This window comes from Chaetodon auriga, chromosome 7 (genome assembly GCF_051107435.1).
Source record: "Chaetodon auriga isolate fChaAug3 chromosome 7, fChaAug3.hap1, whole genome shotgun sequence".
NCBI lineage: Eukaryota > Metazoa > Chordata > Actinopteri > Chaetodontiformes > Chaetodontidae > Chaetodon > Chaetodon auriga.
Window position 1 is genome coordinate 16,036,873 of NC_135080.1, and position 16,224 is coordinate 16,053,096.

General features: G+C 45.4%; 1 protein-coding gene across 13 annotated transcripts in view; it reads right to left on the minus strand.

Moving 5' to 3' along the window:
- mecom (MDS1 and EVI1 complex locus) overlaps positions 1–16,224 on the minus strand; it is a 129,108-nt gene that overhangs the window by 6,231 nt on the left and 106,653 nt on the right. For 2 of the 13 annotated variants that reach the window (XM_076734227.1, XM_076734240.1), the window contains 10 exons: positions 13,684–13,786; positions 13,451–13,564; positions 12,785–12,896; positions 12,498–12,645; positions 12,170–12,350; positions 7,588–8,983; positions 7,283–7,373; positions 5,796–5,822; positions 1,854–2,020; positions 1,540–1,617 (listed from right to left, as the gene is read on the minus strand). In XM_076734227.1, the coding sequence (XP_076590342.1) occupies positions 1,540–1,617; positions 1,854–2,020; positions 5,796–5,822; positions 7,283–7,373; positions 7,588–8,983; positions 12,170–12,350; positions 12,498–12,645; positions 12,785–12,896; positions 13,451–13,564; positions 13,684–13,786 (2,417 nt within the window). The remainder of the gene's footprint in view (positions 1–1,539; positions 1,618–1,853; positions 2,021–5,795; positions 5,823–7,282; positions 7,374–7,587; positions 8,984–12,169; positions 12,351–12,497; positions 12,646–12,784; positions 12,897–13,450; positions 13,565–13,683; positions 13,787–16,224) is intronic. The other 11 variants (XM_076734229.1, XM_076734235.1, XM_076734233.1 and 8 more) reach the window with 11 other exon arrangements.

Consider the following 16,224-nt stretch of genomic DNA (forward strand, 5'->3'; position numbering starts at 1 on the left):
GCCTTTCACTTAAACAGTTCTAAAATGACAACAGCAAAGCACGATAACAGCAAAACACACACAAGCTGCTAGTCATAAGTACAACTGCACTGCATAATCAATCAGGAACCCGTGGTTTGTTCTGTGGGAAACATAATGGGACACATAATGTAGGACACACACACACATACACACATGCATACAGACAGTCCCAGCAGTCCCACAGTCCCAGACATGATGGAAGAGCTTGTTTAAGGTGAAACAGCTCTGCCTCTTATCTCCAGCCAGCGCAATAAAATTGCATTCTTCTCTCACAAAATAAGCACGCAACAGATTTGGTTCTAGCCCTGCAAAATTAGAGCCTCTTGCCAAGTTTCTTCATGCAAAATTATACGAGAAGATTACATCTTTTCTTCTGGTGGAATTAGCTCGCTCGATTGGCTGTCCCTCAGGAAACCCCCCGGTTATCTCCACAAAAAATTACAATAAACAGCGGTGATCTTTAATGGCATGCCAGCGTGTGGAGTGCAGGCTATCAGGCTGGGGCAGTAGAGGCCTGCGTCTGTCTTTCTCTCTCCCCTGTGGTCAGCAGGCCTCCTCCAAGCTTTGGGCCAACATTCCACTACCTTAGTAACTACAAAGCTGAGCAGTGCTAGCCAGGGCTTACTCATTATCCAAATGTAGTAAATGCAAGATTGATTTTTTACATGTGTATTGAACTGCTGCTGCATTGTTACTTCTACCTCAGCAGCACCTGGAAAACTCGGCAGCGTGGACATGGAAATGCGGGGAGACATTTGCGATGGTGAAACAGTATGCGAGGAAACTTTGTGCATCTTTTTGTCTGATTTGCCAACAAGACTGTGATTCCAGCAAAAAAAAAAAAAAGAACTTAATCTTGTGATAACCTTTTTAGCTGGCAAGAAAAGCCCCACTTGGCTCAGGGCAAGTAGCCAACAGGCTTGCAGATCACATCGAGTTTGGCCTCATACGCACAAGAGAAATGACCACAGCTGCCGGGCCTGGACATCTGCCCGCGCTCCTCATCACCCCAATTTTTCACCAAACTTCCTCCCTTCTTCTCCACCCTTCTCTCTTACCAGCCCCGCTTCAGTACCCCCCTCTTCCTGTCACCCTGGCGACGGACACCATTTTTCATCAGGCAAATTATTTAGCAGTAGGATAATTATTCCAAGCTTTTACGGCACAAGAAAACACACATAAACTCTTTTCTAACTGTGGAGAAGAATTCCCTGGGAAAACATCCATGTGCTTTTACCAAATGAGCTGCATCTCTCCATCTCTCTGTTTGCTTGAGAACATGCTGTGTGAAAGTGTGTTTGCTCTGGAGCTAACACGCTATTGTGCAAAATGGGATCCGAGATGATTTGGATGATAATTTGGTTTTCGATGGTGTGTATTCTTGGAAGTGAGGAGGATAGATGGAGGAGTGATGGCAGAAGGTGAGAGAGGAGGAGGATGTTCAGCCAGCATGTTTCTGTAGGACTGTACACACACACACACACACACACACACACACACTCGTAGAAAAACTCTTACCTGTATGGTTGCTCTCCTGTATGAGTCCTGAGGTGGCGGGTCAGGTTGGCAGAGCGCGGGAATATTTTGCCACAATATCTATAAAGCAGTAAAGAACATTTTTAAGTATGGTGTCCCTACATTAATTTGGAAATGTAAAAACCTGTATGACACATCAGAAAAAGTAAATGCACCCACAAAAACATACACCACACTTGGAAAAGGCTTCCATGAAAGTACTCAGAAAAAACACTATTTTCCACAGAGGAATGTTAATGACCAACATGAAGTTGAAAAATTAAAATATCACATGCCAAAGCAGTCGTCGTAGTTACCTGCATGTGTAACGCTCCTTGCCCTTGCGCAGCAGCGTCTCTGGGAGTGCAGAGGGCGGGGCTCTGAAGTCAAACATGGAGGGGACGGAGCGCAGCAGGTCACCAGACTCTGGCTTCAAGGAGCCAAACGTCTCCAGCTTCTCTGCCATGTTCTCAATGGCTGACATCTGTGGAGACAGTAGAGAGAAGGGACAGAGCAAGGGGTTAGCCGTGCGCTTCAATACATGCTGAGTGCTCATTCAGCACTGCAAGTCCAGCATGCGAAGCAAAGAAACTGGTGCTTGAACATGTCAGTTGGGTGACCAAAAAAATTCTTAAAGAGATGTGAGATTGTACTGAGAGTTTAAAGACACTGCAAATTTTCACAGCTTGGATGCTGCAGATAGCCGTGCAATTACGCTGCAGGATGCGGTTGGATACTTTTTTTGGTTTCTGGTGCAGAATGCAATAAAATGAAAAAAGCCAAAGGCAATGAATAATTTAGGCTACTACAGCAGTAAGGGCGCATGAAACAATGAAAGAATCCAGAAACCATAATTTTTACATTTCTTCTGGATATCTTTAAGCACAAATGCTAAATATTTATAGATTTGTTTCACATTTGCTGTTCAATATTTCTCACTGAATATACAATTAATACTTTCCATACATATTCATTCACAGCTTGTTTGACTGACGAGTCAAACAAACTGACTTGTTTACAGGCATCACACCAGGTGAAATGAAGTGAAACAGGTATTGGGTGAATTCTTATTATGACATTCATCAATGATTCATGAATCACAAGGTCAAATGCCCGGTACATGTGCACAACAAGTGCATTTGATACTGATTTATAACTTTGCAGTTTAACTGAAAACAGCATGCTCCCATTCATGGTCAGTGGAGAGCAGGTGTGAAAGTGAATGTTAAATGCAGCCAACTTGCTCTCATTGCAAATACACATATGCATGTAGAGTGAATACATAAACACACATACACACAGGATTAAGGACTGCAGCCAATCTACTAATGAAGCTGAACATTTACTTTCATCAGATACTCTCTGAGGAAATATGTGTACTTGTCAGTTGGTCTATGTGTGTGTGTGTGTGTGTATGGACGAGACACTATGTGCTGCATGGTGGCCGTAGCTGATTAATTGCCGTCAATGTGTGTGAAAGAGAAAATAAATGTATGTGTGTGTGTGAGAGAGAAGAATGTGTTGCATTTGTATGTATGAGTGTGTATGCAGGATGTGTGTGCATGTGTGTAGTATGTGAGCAAGATTGTACGTGCTCAGTGTGTATCTGTGCATTGTGAGATACATGTCTGTGTGTGGGTGTGTTTGTGTGTGTGTGTGTGTGTATGTATGTGTGTGTGGCAGAGGAGTGATTCATGTCCACTGCCGGGCTGTAAACTATTCTGTGCACAATGCGGGCAGACAGCACATTCGTCAATATGAAAGATGTTGACATTACTGATCAAGGGCCAGACACGGGTAATAATGATATCGCTGTGCTGAGAGGGGCGGGGTGGGGGAGGAGCGGGGGCTGGAGGGGGAGTGAAGGGAGAACTAGGGGGAGGAGGAGAGGGAGGGGCGGGGTGAGGGGGTCCCAGTAGGCCGCAGGGCCTGTCAGCCCATCTCACATACACACACACACACACACACACACACACACACACACACACACACACTTCGTCTTTTTTTTAAAGGGGCCACGCAAATTTGCATTATTTTGCTTGTATTGAATTTTCAGCCTGTTTCTTAGTCTTATTTCAATAAGGCAACAAATCAATGGTGATTCGGGTCCTCCACTGGAGCCCTGCTCCGACTCTGACATTTCATCTCCTGCTTTCACCCTCTGTCACTCTCAGGCTTCACGCCAAGATGGAGAAGACCAAGGGGAGAGAAACAGAGGAAGAGAATTGGAGAAGAAGCGTGATGAAGGACTAGATGATAGAGGAGGAGAGTGGGAAGGAAGAAGAAAGAAAGAAAGAAAGGAAGAAAGAAAGACAGAAAGAGAGAGAGAGAACAGAGCCTGGAGAGAGGAGGGCTGATGGATGGTGGTGGAGCCTGGTGTTGGGAGCGGCTGATTAGGAGTGACGGCCGAGTGTAAAGTTCCTGCCGCAGCCGTCGACATTCCCACTGAGGGAGGATGTGGAGTGTCAGGTCCGTTTGATTATGAATATGCCAATGCTGCATGCCATGAATCAAAGGCAAGGGAGAGTCAGAGAGAGAGAGAGAAAGAGAGAGAGAAAGAAGAGAGGCAATGGATTGAAAGATAGGCAAGGAGTTGTGGGGAGGAGGGAGGTGAAATGCTTTCATATTTCTTTTCAGTGTGCGCTGTGTATTTCATTGGGCTCTTTTCAGCCACTGGAGTAAATGCTCAGTTTGTCTGCCTTACTCAACGAGAACCCATAACTCTCGGGAACATTAAGGCCCCTAAAGCTGTCGGCAGTATCGAGCCTGTCCGATAAGACACTTTTTAGAGCTGAAACTACTCCATCCCGCCTCCATCGACTGAGGAATTCTGATCCCACCTCGGCCCACTCATGCTGCTCCACTCTATTAAGAGTTTAATCTCACACCTTAGGTCAACCTTTGCCTCTGTATCCTTTACATGAAAAGCAGAGTCCTTGTTATAAAAGAGATGTTGGTATTTGTTTGGCTGTATGCAGCAGATTGAAATTGTCTTTGGATACTCGCCACTTGTCACTGGAACAATGCTTTGGCAAATTCAAAAGGTCGTATGTTTCGCTGAAAAATGCGCCCCGCATAATTTAATTCAGGGACAACTGAGCTTTCGACATGATATAAAATGATGATGGTGATGATTTTGAAACCATTGTTGCATCATCTATGTTGGTGTAAGAAGAGAAAACAATCCTGTAATCCTTTGTAGATTCAGTTGTCAAAAGCAGCTGAAGGTGTTTTAGCAGTTTCTCTAAAGCAGCCACATGTTTTGTCTGCAGTCGAGCAGTAAATGATTCACATATCCAATCCGGTGATTACACATTTTTATGGATGGTGAGCCAGGTTCATTAGGCCACCGTCTGACAATGCCATGTGTGTGATATGTTCGACTTAGGGCTAAGGACAAGAGGATAAACGGCTCCACATTTTGCTCTAAAGTGATTTTTCAAAGGTTTTATAACCCTCCTACTCCTTTGTATAAGAGACGCCCCCCCCCACTCAACACACACACACCTCCCAAAACCCCCTTGTCCTTTCCCCCGGGCACTGTGTGTGTGTGTCTGTGAACTTGCTTGTTGCTGTAGCGTCGCTCAGGGACCAGCAGTTGATTGGCTATCTTCAGATGTCAGTGATGCTGTGAGGGCCTTAATTAGCGAGATGCATTCTCAATTGTTGATCTTTATCGGGAACCAGATGTTTGGAGGGAGGAACAAACCTCCCCGCTCCCCCCGCCAGTGTCCCAAAGAGACTGTTACCCTTGCGTTGATGTAAAGCAGCCCCCCTAAACACCACCCTCCACCCCACCTTCCACTAATCCGCCCCCATGCCCATTTGTAAGAATCCTGCTTCATTCTCCAAATAAGCAAACATATATTCAAAGCTGCGGGATGGACGGGGTGTAGCTCAGCTGGAAATCCCCACTTAAACCATCTCATATGAATCAGAAAGGGAACGTGTCCAAATGTAAAGATGTAAACAAATCAAAAAGCAGCAATCAAATACTCAAGGCGAATCACTCCAAAGTCACATTACAGAGTGTCATGTACAGCGCAACATAAACATTTCAAACAGACGAAATTTCTTTGAATTAACATATTAGAAAGTGGTTCTATGGCCAGAAACGGACATCAGTCCAGTCAGTGCGTGATGGTGATGGGCTAAAGCCATGCGAATGCTGGGTGATGTCAGTTGTAAACTGTTATGCAGCCCATGCATTAATTAGGGGATGGGGTCTGTTTGGTAGAGGTATAGGTAGAGGAACTTACCCAAGTTCTCTGATCTGGCAAACGAAACTGAGGGCCGGAACAGAAGGAAAAGAGACAGCAGTCAGAACCAGGAAGTGGCGCATGAATCAACAGCTTTTGATTGGACACATATGGGTAGAGAGGGAATGACGGGTCTCGGCGTGATTAACTTTGAATGAGCAATGAGCTGCATATCTGTAAGAGTTATGGCGCTGGAATTATGGGAGGCTCTAATAGTTCCCAACACTTCCTGATGTTCAATAAGCTCATTATGGCAGGCTACAAATAGAATTCCAGTATGTAATCTAAGTCAGTATTGCTTCGCAGTAAAATTTCCTGCCAGGAAATAAAAAAGCTGAATCACTAAAGGTTGAAAAAAGCTCCAGTCCCCGCAGCTCTGCAACCTCTTTTTTGATATATGGCTCAAGAGTGAGTCAGGTGACTGAAAACAAACCCCCTCAAAAGTATACAGAAGGGCCCCTTGCCTGGTCTGGCTTAGACCTACCCGGGTCTGCTGTTTCTGGGAATGATTTGTGTGTCCAGACATCATAAAGTCATAAAGATGGCCTAAGCACTCTGTTAGTGTTTCTACTGATAGGACACCTCATTAAGGCGTGTGGGACGGCCATGTGGCTGCTGCAGGCTGGGCCCATGCAGCAGTCTGGACAGGGGACATAAATCAGACAAATGAAACAGCCTGTAAAAACCAGACCTGAAACGGCCAGAAAAGAGGAAAAAAACATCTTATGCCTGAGAAAGTGGTGTTTTCACTTTCCGAAGGACCGTTCTCACCCGTGGGGCAAGACTGAACAAATGAACGTCAATGCAACACGTCATAGACACGCATGCATACACCTACGTGCATGAGAACACACACACACACACACACACACACACACACACACACACACACACACACACACACACACACACACACATACACGGAGTCTCACAGTGGAAATACTGAACCCAGGGGCAGAAATCATTGCTTTAACAGCATATCATTTTTTATACTGTAATCAAAGATATGTTATGGGAAGATGTGTCACAGTGTTTCAGAGAGCCAACAATGGGTCTAACAGGCAGTAGCTTGGATAAGGCTGGAGCCACATACTAATCCTCATTAATCCAGTTTGGTCAGCCTAGGACCACTATTCTGATTTGGAGCTCCCTATAGGAAGAATCCAAAAATATCTTGGCTGGTTTAAGACACATCAGCAGATGTAAGAAGCTAACACTGAACTTGTAACAGTGATGTTGCAGGTTATGTGACCAAGAGCTACCCAGACAAAGAAGTGCTGTTGCTGTCTATTTAATCAGTCTAGGGCCAATATAGACATCTAAGTTCAACTGCAAAACCAAATAAACTGAATAAGAAAAGATAACGAATGTACATTTGCACAGGTGAGAATTTCCTTTGTGTAAACAAAGTGTAAGCCATCTTATTATATGCCCTCTAAATGCCCCAAGTTGTTGCAGTTCCTGCCGCTGCCACAGTCAGAACCTACCTGTGGATGGAAGAGGAAGCCTGGAGCTGGCCGCATGTACTTGTCTTTCAGAGTCTCAAACGGATCGCTCATTCTCCTCTTCTCAACCCTGCTAATAGTAGATTTCTGTCAGTTCTTAACGCATGCACAGCAGCAAGGACTGGCACACTGACATTCACTGTTACAAAAAATTACAATTTGCAATTATACACTCTTGCATGATATAACATGTAAGAGCAGTTTAGCTATGCTGTATTGTTTACATCATGTAAAACTGCATAGGTGACTTGACTTATGGTTAAGTAAGCTACTGGGAATAACAATACCTGTAGATGGGATCCATGAAGAAAGGGGTTGGCCTGGCATGTTGTAAGGAAGTGTCAGCTTTTGGGATCTCCACCACTGCCTTCTCCTCCTCATACCCCTGGTTATTCTTCATCTCCTCCTCTCTTGGATTGCGTCCACGGCCCCTGGTCCCCAGGCTCAGGTCTAGCGGTTGATCCTGACCAGTGGAGTGGGAGGCCTCTGCCTTGGTGGAGGCAATCGAGACAGACTTCTCCTCCTTTCGCTTAGTAGTGAGGTCAAACGGTGACTCGGATGAAGATTTGCCCTGGGCCTTCTTGGAATCATCTGCTGGAGACTGTGGCTCACCCTTCAGGCCTGGAGGTCGGAGGTCCCTGTCTGGGAAAGGGTAAACTGGAGGAGAAAAAGCTGGGAAGAAAGGCAGTGGGAACATGGAGGGGTAGGGCAGGGACCCGACCTTCTTGTCCTGCAGGCCAGCCAGCCCTGTGGAGCCAAAGTACTTCTCAGCAATGGAGGCAATGGCCTTAATAGAGTCATTTACAGCCCCTGTTACAGCTGTGTGCTCGTCCAGCGAGGATGGGATGAGGGAAGGGCCCGGAAAGTCTTTAGCAGCACTGCTGCCAGTCAGGCTGGGGCTCTGGGGGTCTCCATCACTTGCCTTCCTCTTGGGGCCTTTGCCATTTTCTCGGGCAGCTCCCCTTTCTCTCTCACTGTCCATGTCACTCTCCAGCTCGGAGCCTGATGTGCTCTCCAAATCACTTCCACTAGGGGTGCTGACATCGTCCAGGTCGCTGCTCTCAGACTGATCACTCTGCTTGTTCCGCTGCTTTGTGGAAGACGAGGAGCCCTGGGTTTGGGGATCCAAACCTGGTATCAGGTTGCCAGGTGCACCACCACCATCTTTACGCAGAGCCTTGAGGAGCTCTTGGGACTCCAGACCTCCAGGGCTGGGAGGCAGCAGTGGACTCTTACTTAGCTCTGCACCATGCCCAGCAACAGGTGCATGAGTTGGTTGTCTTACAGGAGAGGTGGCAGGAATCAGTGGTGGCCGGTGGTAGAGTCCAGAGGGGAACAGGCCAGGGAAGCTGAAGGGAAACGCTGGAGCAGCAGGGAAGGTAAGCCCACCATGGTGCCGGCTAGCCCCAAAGTAATCAGCCAGCCCAGCACTGCTGTGACCCATCGCCAGAGCTGATTTGTCCAAGCCAGGGGCGCCAGGGAGTGGCATACCCTGTGCGAACAATCCCCCTGCTGTGAAATGGTTTTTCCCTTCACAGAAGCGCCGGTGTTTGTTGAGGGAGGATGTGGTGCTAAACATCTGCCCACAGTCCTTGCACTTGATCTGCGTGCGGCAGTCAGCGTGCATGCGTTTGTGGCGGCACAGGTTGGAGAACTGGGTGTAGGACTTGTGGCATACCTCACCTGTGGGGACAAGGAGACAAGATATAGAAGGTATCAGTATGCGACACACACCGACTTGCACACACACACAAAAAAACAGCACATGATGTGACATGTCTAGTTAACATGCTTCAGGCTGACTAAGGCTAAGGCAGAGGAAACACAGTATGAATAATATGCTCGTGTTCCCATCAATACTCTGACAACAGTTTTCCAGCAAAAATAAGGAGGAGAGGTGTGTCCAGATCCTGGCATTGTAAGGGAATCTGTTTAGCTGACGGTGTGAGTCAGTTGCTGCCACTCATCACCTGCACATCAAACCAAATTCCCAGGCATCTTGGGCCCCATTGTCCTCCCAGGGACGCTCCCAGGGAGTCCATAAACAATCGCACACGGACACACACACGGACATGCAGGCACATTAACAAAATATTCACATAACAGCGAAACTGAATAACACAACACACAGACACACAGGCATACAGACATGCAGATACACACACACACACACACATTCTCAGCCGCATGCAGTACAATGGCTCTATTTTAAGTTTGTGAAGGAAGCGGAGTTGAATGAATCCTATCCTGCAGTCCGGTTCCCAGGGACAGGTCTCACGTCCTCTACTGCCCCTCTTCCCTCTTCCCCCTCCGGGCCTCCCCCATCACCCCCTCACCATGTCCCCATAGCTGGGTCCCTGTCATCCTGCGCTAAGTGACCTTCCCACAGTCAACCCTTGTGTGCCTGTGTGTCACTCTGTCTGACCCTAAGAGACGTACAGTGGCAACACCCGGTCCTGAGACAAAACCTCACTGTCTGACATTATCTATTGCCATTATTAGTCTGTCAACATTATCTACTACCAGTGGAGGACTTGTTCGAATTTACAAAGGGAGGATGGTAGCCAAGAAGTTATTGTTTTCCCATGCTTTTTTCTCTTACTATTCTAATAAAAGTGAAGAATGCAGTTTATGAAATGAGGAAGATGTTCTACTTCGCTGTGGCCCTCCCACACCATAGGATATTTTGCAGACCAGCTATGCTGCAGCTGACATTTGAATAAGACTTTGATCATCCGATAATATCAGAAAGCAGTCAGAAGCAGCTCTGGATGATTGATTTTGCTCACATTGTTACTATATCTTCAAAACGAGGATAAGGAAGTGGTTAGGCTCACACTGTGATTACACTTCTGCATACTTTGGATGCCTTCCAGCCACAAGGTGCACAAGAGGCAATTTAAGGAGATGGAGGGGAAGAGCGGGAAAAGTATTGTGGAAACAGATTTAAATAAACACCCCAGAGGAACGCCAAATGAGAATGCTTGAGCCAAGAGTGAATGTAATCTTGTAAAAAAAAGTCTATTTTAATGAATAGACCGAGAAAACTAAATTGAAATGAAGTATATTTGTGGCTTGGCTTTGGCAGATACAATCAGGACAGAAAGGTAGTTGAAAACATTGTGAAAACATCTGGGAAACAAAGAAGATTGCCTGATTCCTTTGATTTTGCACATGATGGCTCCTCTCTGGAAGTTGCGAATGTGTCTTGAGAGCAGATGAAGAAATTTGGAAACTGCATCTGAATACCTTTCAATTGATTTAGATGAATCTGTTTGAGTTTAGGCCACGGGCATTCACAGTGAGGTAGGAAATATGTCTACTTGGGTAATTAATTTTGTGGAAAAAAAAAGATTGTACCACCGACACAATGAATTAATAATTTCTAATAGTAAATAAGAGTCGTTAAATCTTTCTACTCTCTGTGTATAAGGGTAGCTGCTTCTATTACTCTCTCTTTGTGTGTGTGGTTTTACAAGTATAGCCACATGGCCCAAGCAAACGACAAGAAAAAGCCATGCACCATAAATCATGTAGCTGTGACATTTATAGACTAACAACACACACGCATGACACACTGAATGTGAGATCTGATTCACTACACGCGTGGACTCGTCAGCTCTTAATAAACTGAAACAAAATATTATAAACACATTCCTGAGAGGACAGCGGTGGCTAAAAAAGTGGCTAGCAGGGTGTTTAAATGAACAACCCAGCAGGCCTGAGTGGTTCGCTTTAATAGAGAAGCTCTGACACACACACGCATGCACACACACACATCCTCGACACATCGCGTGCACTAACATACAAACAGCATCATGTGTCCATACAGCACAGCACTGCCCAAAACACATCAATGCCCTTCAAGAGCACCCGCACAGACAAGCACTTGGGACACACACACGGTCTCTCCCGAGCTGCCGTCATGTTTTGAAGCTGCTTTGTCTTTTTTACACAGCCATTAGTTGTTTTTAAACCTGCATATTTTCTGCTGATTACAGCAAATGGACTCCTATTCAGAGGGAGCACAAGGAAGAGGGCTGTACATGTGGTTGCTATTTGTGAGGAATGGTGCATGTGGCGGAGGGAGAGAGGAGGAAAGAGGGGAGTCAGAGGTCTGCAGCGGAGATGCAGGCACCCTATGTATATGTATGTATGTGTGAGTGTGTTAATGCATGTTTGTTTGAGGAGGAGAAAAAGTGTGTATTTGGTGTGCGGACAGCTTTCTGTGTGTGTGTTCATATGTGAGTGGGTTGGTGTGCAGGGTCAGGGAAAGAGAGACGGGGCAAAGGGTGAAGGTCAGAATGCTTTAGGGGAAGGAGATCAGATCTGCGCAGTGAGGTGGTGAAAGTGTGAAAGGTCACAAAGTGTTTGGGTCTTGCAGAAGTTAGCGTTTACTGAAGAGCAGGGACAAAAGGGGTGTGTGTGTGTGTGTGTGTGTCTGTGAGAGAGAGAGAGAGAGAGAGAGAGAGAGAAGCAACTGAGAAATAAAAAGCCTGTTAGCTGTAGCATCAACAGAAGGTGAAGCTGTGAGAGGCGACCGTAAGGTTAGTCCAAGTGGGAATGAGTCAAATTGCATGCTAGTTTAAATGCTGCTATTATCACATCAGGCAGTGTGTGAGAGTGCTGATAAAGATGTAACTGCATGACTCTTGTCTTAAAAGAAATTGGGCTGCCACTCTAAACACACTACTATTTAATCCCATGTGTAATTCCTGTAGAACATTATATGAGTGACTCTTAAGAAGAAGCTGAAGAAGGATAAATATATATATTTGCAATAATATCACAGTTTTTCTATAAAAGGCAAGCATATTACTACTATTATTGTTATTATTATTATTATTGTAACGTACTGAGGAGACTTACATAGGTAGGGTCTTAGTGACTTACACATGAAGGGCTTGACACTGCTGTGGATGTGCTTATGCTGCTTGAGGCCAGAAGACGTTGCGAACGTCTTGCCGCAGTCAGAGCAGGCGTGGGCCCGCGCCCCGACGTGCTGTGAGCGGATGTGCCTCTGCAGGTTACTGGGGTCTGTGAACACCTGCTGGGGGAAGCAACCACACAGACGCACGGGGGAGTTACTATCTGCTTCTACAAACATGGGAGTAATAAATAATCTGCAATAAAAAAGCAGACATGGACATAAAAATGCTCATTAATTCAATGTCCCCTCCAAAAGGCATCACTTTACCTTTGAGCAGTTTTCACATTCATAGTGCTTGCCACTGTCGTGCGACATCTGATGTCGGATCAGGTTTGATTTCCAGTTGAAGGCCTTGGGACACTGGTCACACTTATATTCCCTCTCCTCAGAGTGGGACAGAGTGTGGGCCTCCAGACTGCAGGAAACACAGAGCAGAAAACAACAAGGGTTTACAAGTTTGTTGGCAGCCTGACAGCTCTACATGTGTATTGTTGACAATGAAAATCAGACAAATATATCCCGAAACAAATGGCTGATCTGAGCGTGTCACTCACCTCTGGACATCAGGGAAGACCTGGTCACACTCCTTACACTCGTGCAGACCATGAGACATGTTCAGGGGTAGCAGGTCTTGAGGTTCCTGGGCCTTCAGGTCACTGTCCCCTCCTGGATACATCAGAAAAGGAAGAAGAGTGTGTAAATGAATCCTGAACCGTTCAACGGTTCAAAAAAAAAAAAAAAAAAACCCTGCCATGTCTATACCAGAAGTATTCAAAAATATGTTGGTTAACTTCAAATGGAAATTATATTGGAATGATGTTTGGGTGTTACAGCAAGTTGGAGAGCTGTGCAGTATTGAGGTATGTTTGCAGTCTTTGAGCTACTCCATTACATACAGCACATGGATCATGTGGGGAAAATATAATGATTTGCACTGCCGATTACTGAGTCTGTGGTCCAGTCTTGTACAAGTTACACTGAATTTGAATATATATAGCTTGCGTGAAACAAAAATAGAACATGTTTCAGTTTGTGGATCCTTCTTTCCAAAGCACATTATTGTATGATCTCATTTTCAGTGGCTCTGCTGGGAAACACAGCCATTACATCATTAGTGTCATACTCTCCCAGTCCAGCTAAACATCCCTCTTGTCACTCTTCAGCGCACACTGTTTACAATGGCATGAAAATAGCCCACTTATTTAAAATAAAAGCCGAACCTGGGTTAAGGAAGGAGGAGGGGGGCATCCCACATGGCTGTTTCTGGTGGTCCAGCAGCTGGTTGCGGGACTCAAAGTGCTGGTTACAGTCCTCACAGCGGTACTGCCTCTCCTCTGCATGGCAGGAGGCAGAAACATTAGCATTTTAAGCATTTAGGAGAGGTATATGTGTCATTCAAGAGTTGGAAATTGACAGAAATGTGTGTTTGTGTGTGCGTGTGTGTGGTACAGACCATGAATATCAGGAGCCATGGTGTCACATGAATACTCTTCAGCCTTCATGAAAAGTAGCAGCTCTTCACCGGGGAAAATCTCTCTGGTGACTTTGTAGAAGATCTGCAACGCACAGGAGGATTGAGATTTACAACGTGCTTTTACATCACAGCTTAATTGCAAAGGTCAAACAAAGCTGTGGGGATCAACATACTTTGCTGTGCTGAATTTGCCTTTTTTTGGTGTCCTGTGAGGACGTTGCAACTGCGTTTATTTTTACTGCATTTTTTTCCTCACAACTGAACTGCTATGTGGGCTAAGCTATCAGTTTTTTAAATCACTTAGAGTAGCTCTCGGTGCACACAGACACATGCAAATCGGCTGCACAATGTGTACATGCTTGTCATATTTGCACTGCCACCACCTCACACACAGAGGAGACATATACATGAAAACACACACATACACTCATTAACTGGTAATTAATCACCATTTAAGACATCTGTCTTTCTGAAAACTAAATTAAAGCTCAAACAACCACCCTGCAGAATAAATATACTGTCTTATAAATACTGTATACTCACTCACTCACTCACACACACACACACACACACACACACACACCCTGGATTCTTCAGTAATGCTTGTAGTAGGCAAGAAGTGGAAAACAAATGTGGACGGCAAGTTTACTAATGTGTGGTGATAAAGTGTAAAAATAAGCAAGCTGTTAAAAACTGCACTCTGTTAATTGAGTAACTCAGTGATGGATGAAACTTCCAAACAGTGAGATCAATTAAGGACTAACACCACTTCTAGGTGCTCATTTAATGAGCACAATTCAGTCTAGGTCCACTTATTTCTCTGCATTTCTAACCAGTGCGAGCTGGGGTTGGGATTTCATTGCATCCCTTTAGTCTTAAATACATAGGGATTATCAAAGCATGTCCCCGCTGAACATATGTCTGTTAGGAGGGGGTCCGTCATTTTAAAGAATCAGCTGAGAGACCCTGAGACTGTGGTGCTTCCCGTGGACACACAATAGCCTTTCTCTGCAAAACAATCAGACATGGCGTTATTTTTGGCATGCTTTGGAGGTTTAACATATTACCTTCCTCTGCTGCGTCGACGTGACAATGATTGAGGGGGAATTTATTAGAAATGCAAGTGGGGGGGGGGGGGCTTCTGGGAAGTCACGGGTCACAGGTACACCGCTCACGGACGGAATTCCTGGCGAGCACTAGAGACGAGAGCCACACTGGCTCCACACAGAGTTGTGATAAATATCTTAGTCACAATAAAGATCGTGATGTATTCAGTGCTATAATTGTTTGTGTCATTGTTCTGATTTCTGGCAAATGCTATAATACTAAATGTGATACTACAGGTTTCTGGGCCCCACTGTGACTCAGAGGAGCACAGGAAGTTCTGAGAGCCACTGGAGTAAAAGGGAGTTCAAGTAAGTAAAAAACCAGGGCCTGCCCGCGGCACAGCTCTTGCATGTCAATAACAGAGGAGTGATCGGTGCACAGTAACTGATGGAGCTTTGTGGTAGCATGAAAGTATGATTTAAATTCAGGCATTAAGAAAAAAAATCTAAGCCGGTCAAGTGAGTCGGCGGGAGGGTGACAGGCACGACAAGTCTGACTCCCATTACAGGGCTAAACCAGAGTCATTACAGTTATCCGGACCAGGAGAGATGCATTACATATTAACCACCACATTTAATTCCAGAAAATATTCTTGTTTCATTTTTGTAGCATTTCAATTTTAAATCTTTTCATTTGCATTAATTTAACCGCTGAGGTCCATGAAGAAGTTGGCCAACCTTTTTTTATTTTTTTTTTGGCAGTTTTGATGTCTGGTTTAAGAGAAATTCAGGCCTGATCAGCGAAAGCAGGGCTGCACTCGCATTGTTTCTAAGAAAAAATGATGAAAAGTGAACTGAAAGGGTCCCAACAGGAGCTTTGATCCCTGACATACCCTCCTCTAACCTCTCTAACCCCATAAACACACACACCTGAGCACAGACGGGACTTCACAGAGCTTACATGTACACAGACACAAACAGACACGCTCTTTCCTGTGTCTGTCACCTCTGTGATTTAGAGACAATCACACAGCAGTTCAAGCAGACATGGGAGTCTGCAGGGATTCCGCTCCGAGAGACTGATATCGAGGCGGAGGAGGGAGGCTCTTTGGAAAGCTACCAGGGCGTGGACTGAGGCCTCGGAACATAAAAATTAATGGACACTGTCGAAACCACTTTGTCCATAAATACAACAGCGCAAGTTCATGGTAAAATGCAACTATGAGTCTATAATTTCAGGATGTTTCACAAATAACAGGAGATAATTCAGAGTCACACAGCGAGGGAGACCCAGGTGAGTCAGCAGCAGGCATCCACTTTGCTGTGCTGTCCATAAGTCCGAGCCTGACCTCTGACCTCCCTCTGTTAGGGATCAGTAAACATTTCTGCAGCTCTGTTCCTCTGTACGAGAAGGTGTGTTTTGGGCTGGCCCAAGTGCCCACACGAGCAGGAGCAGGAGGGTGATTACGAATAT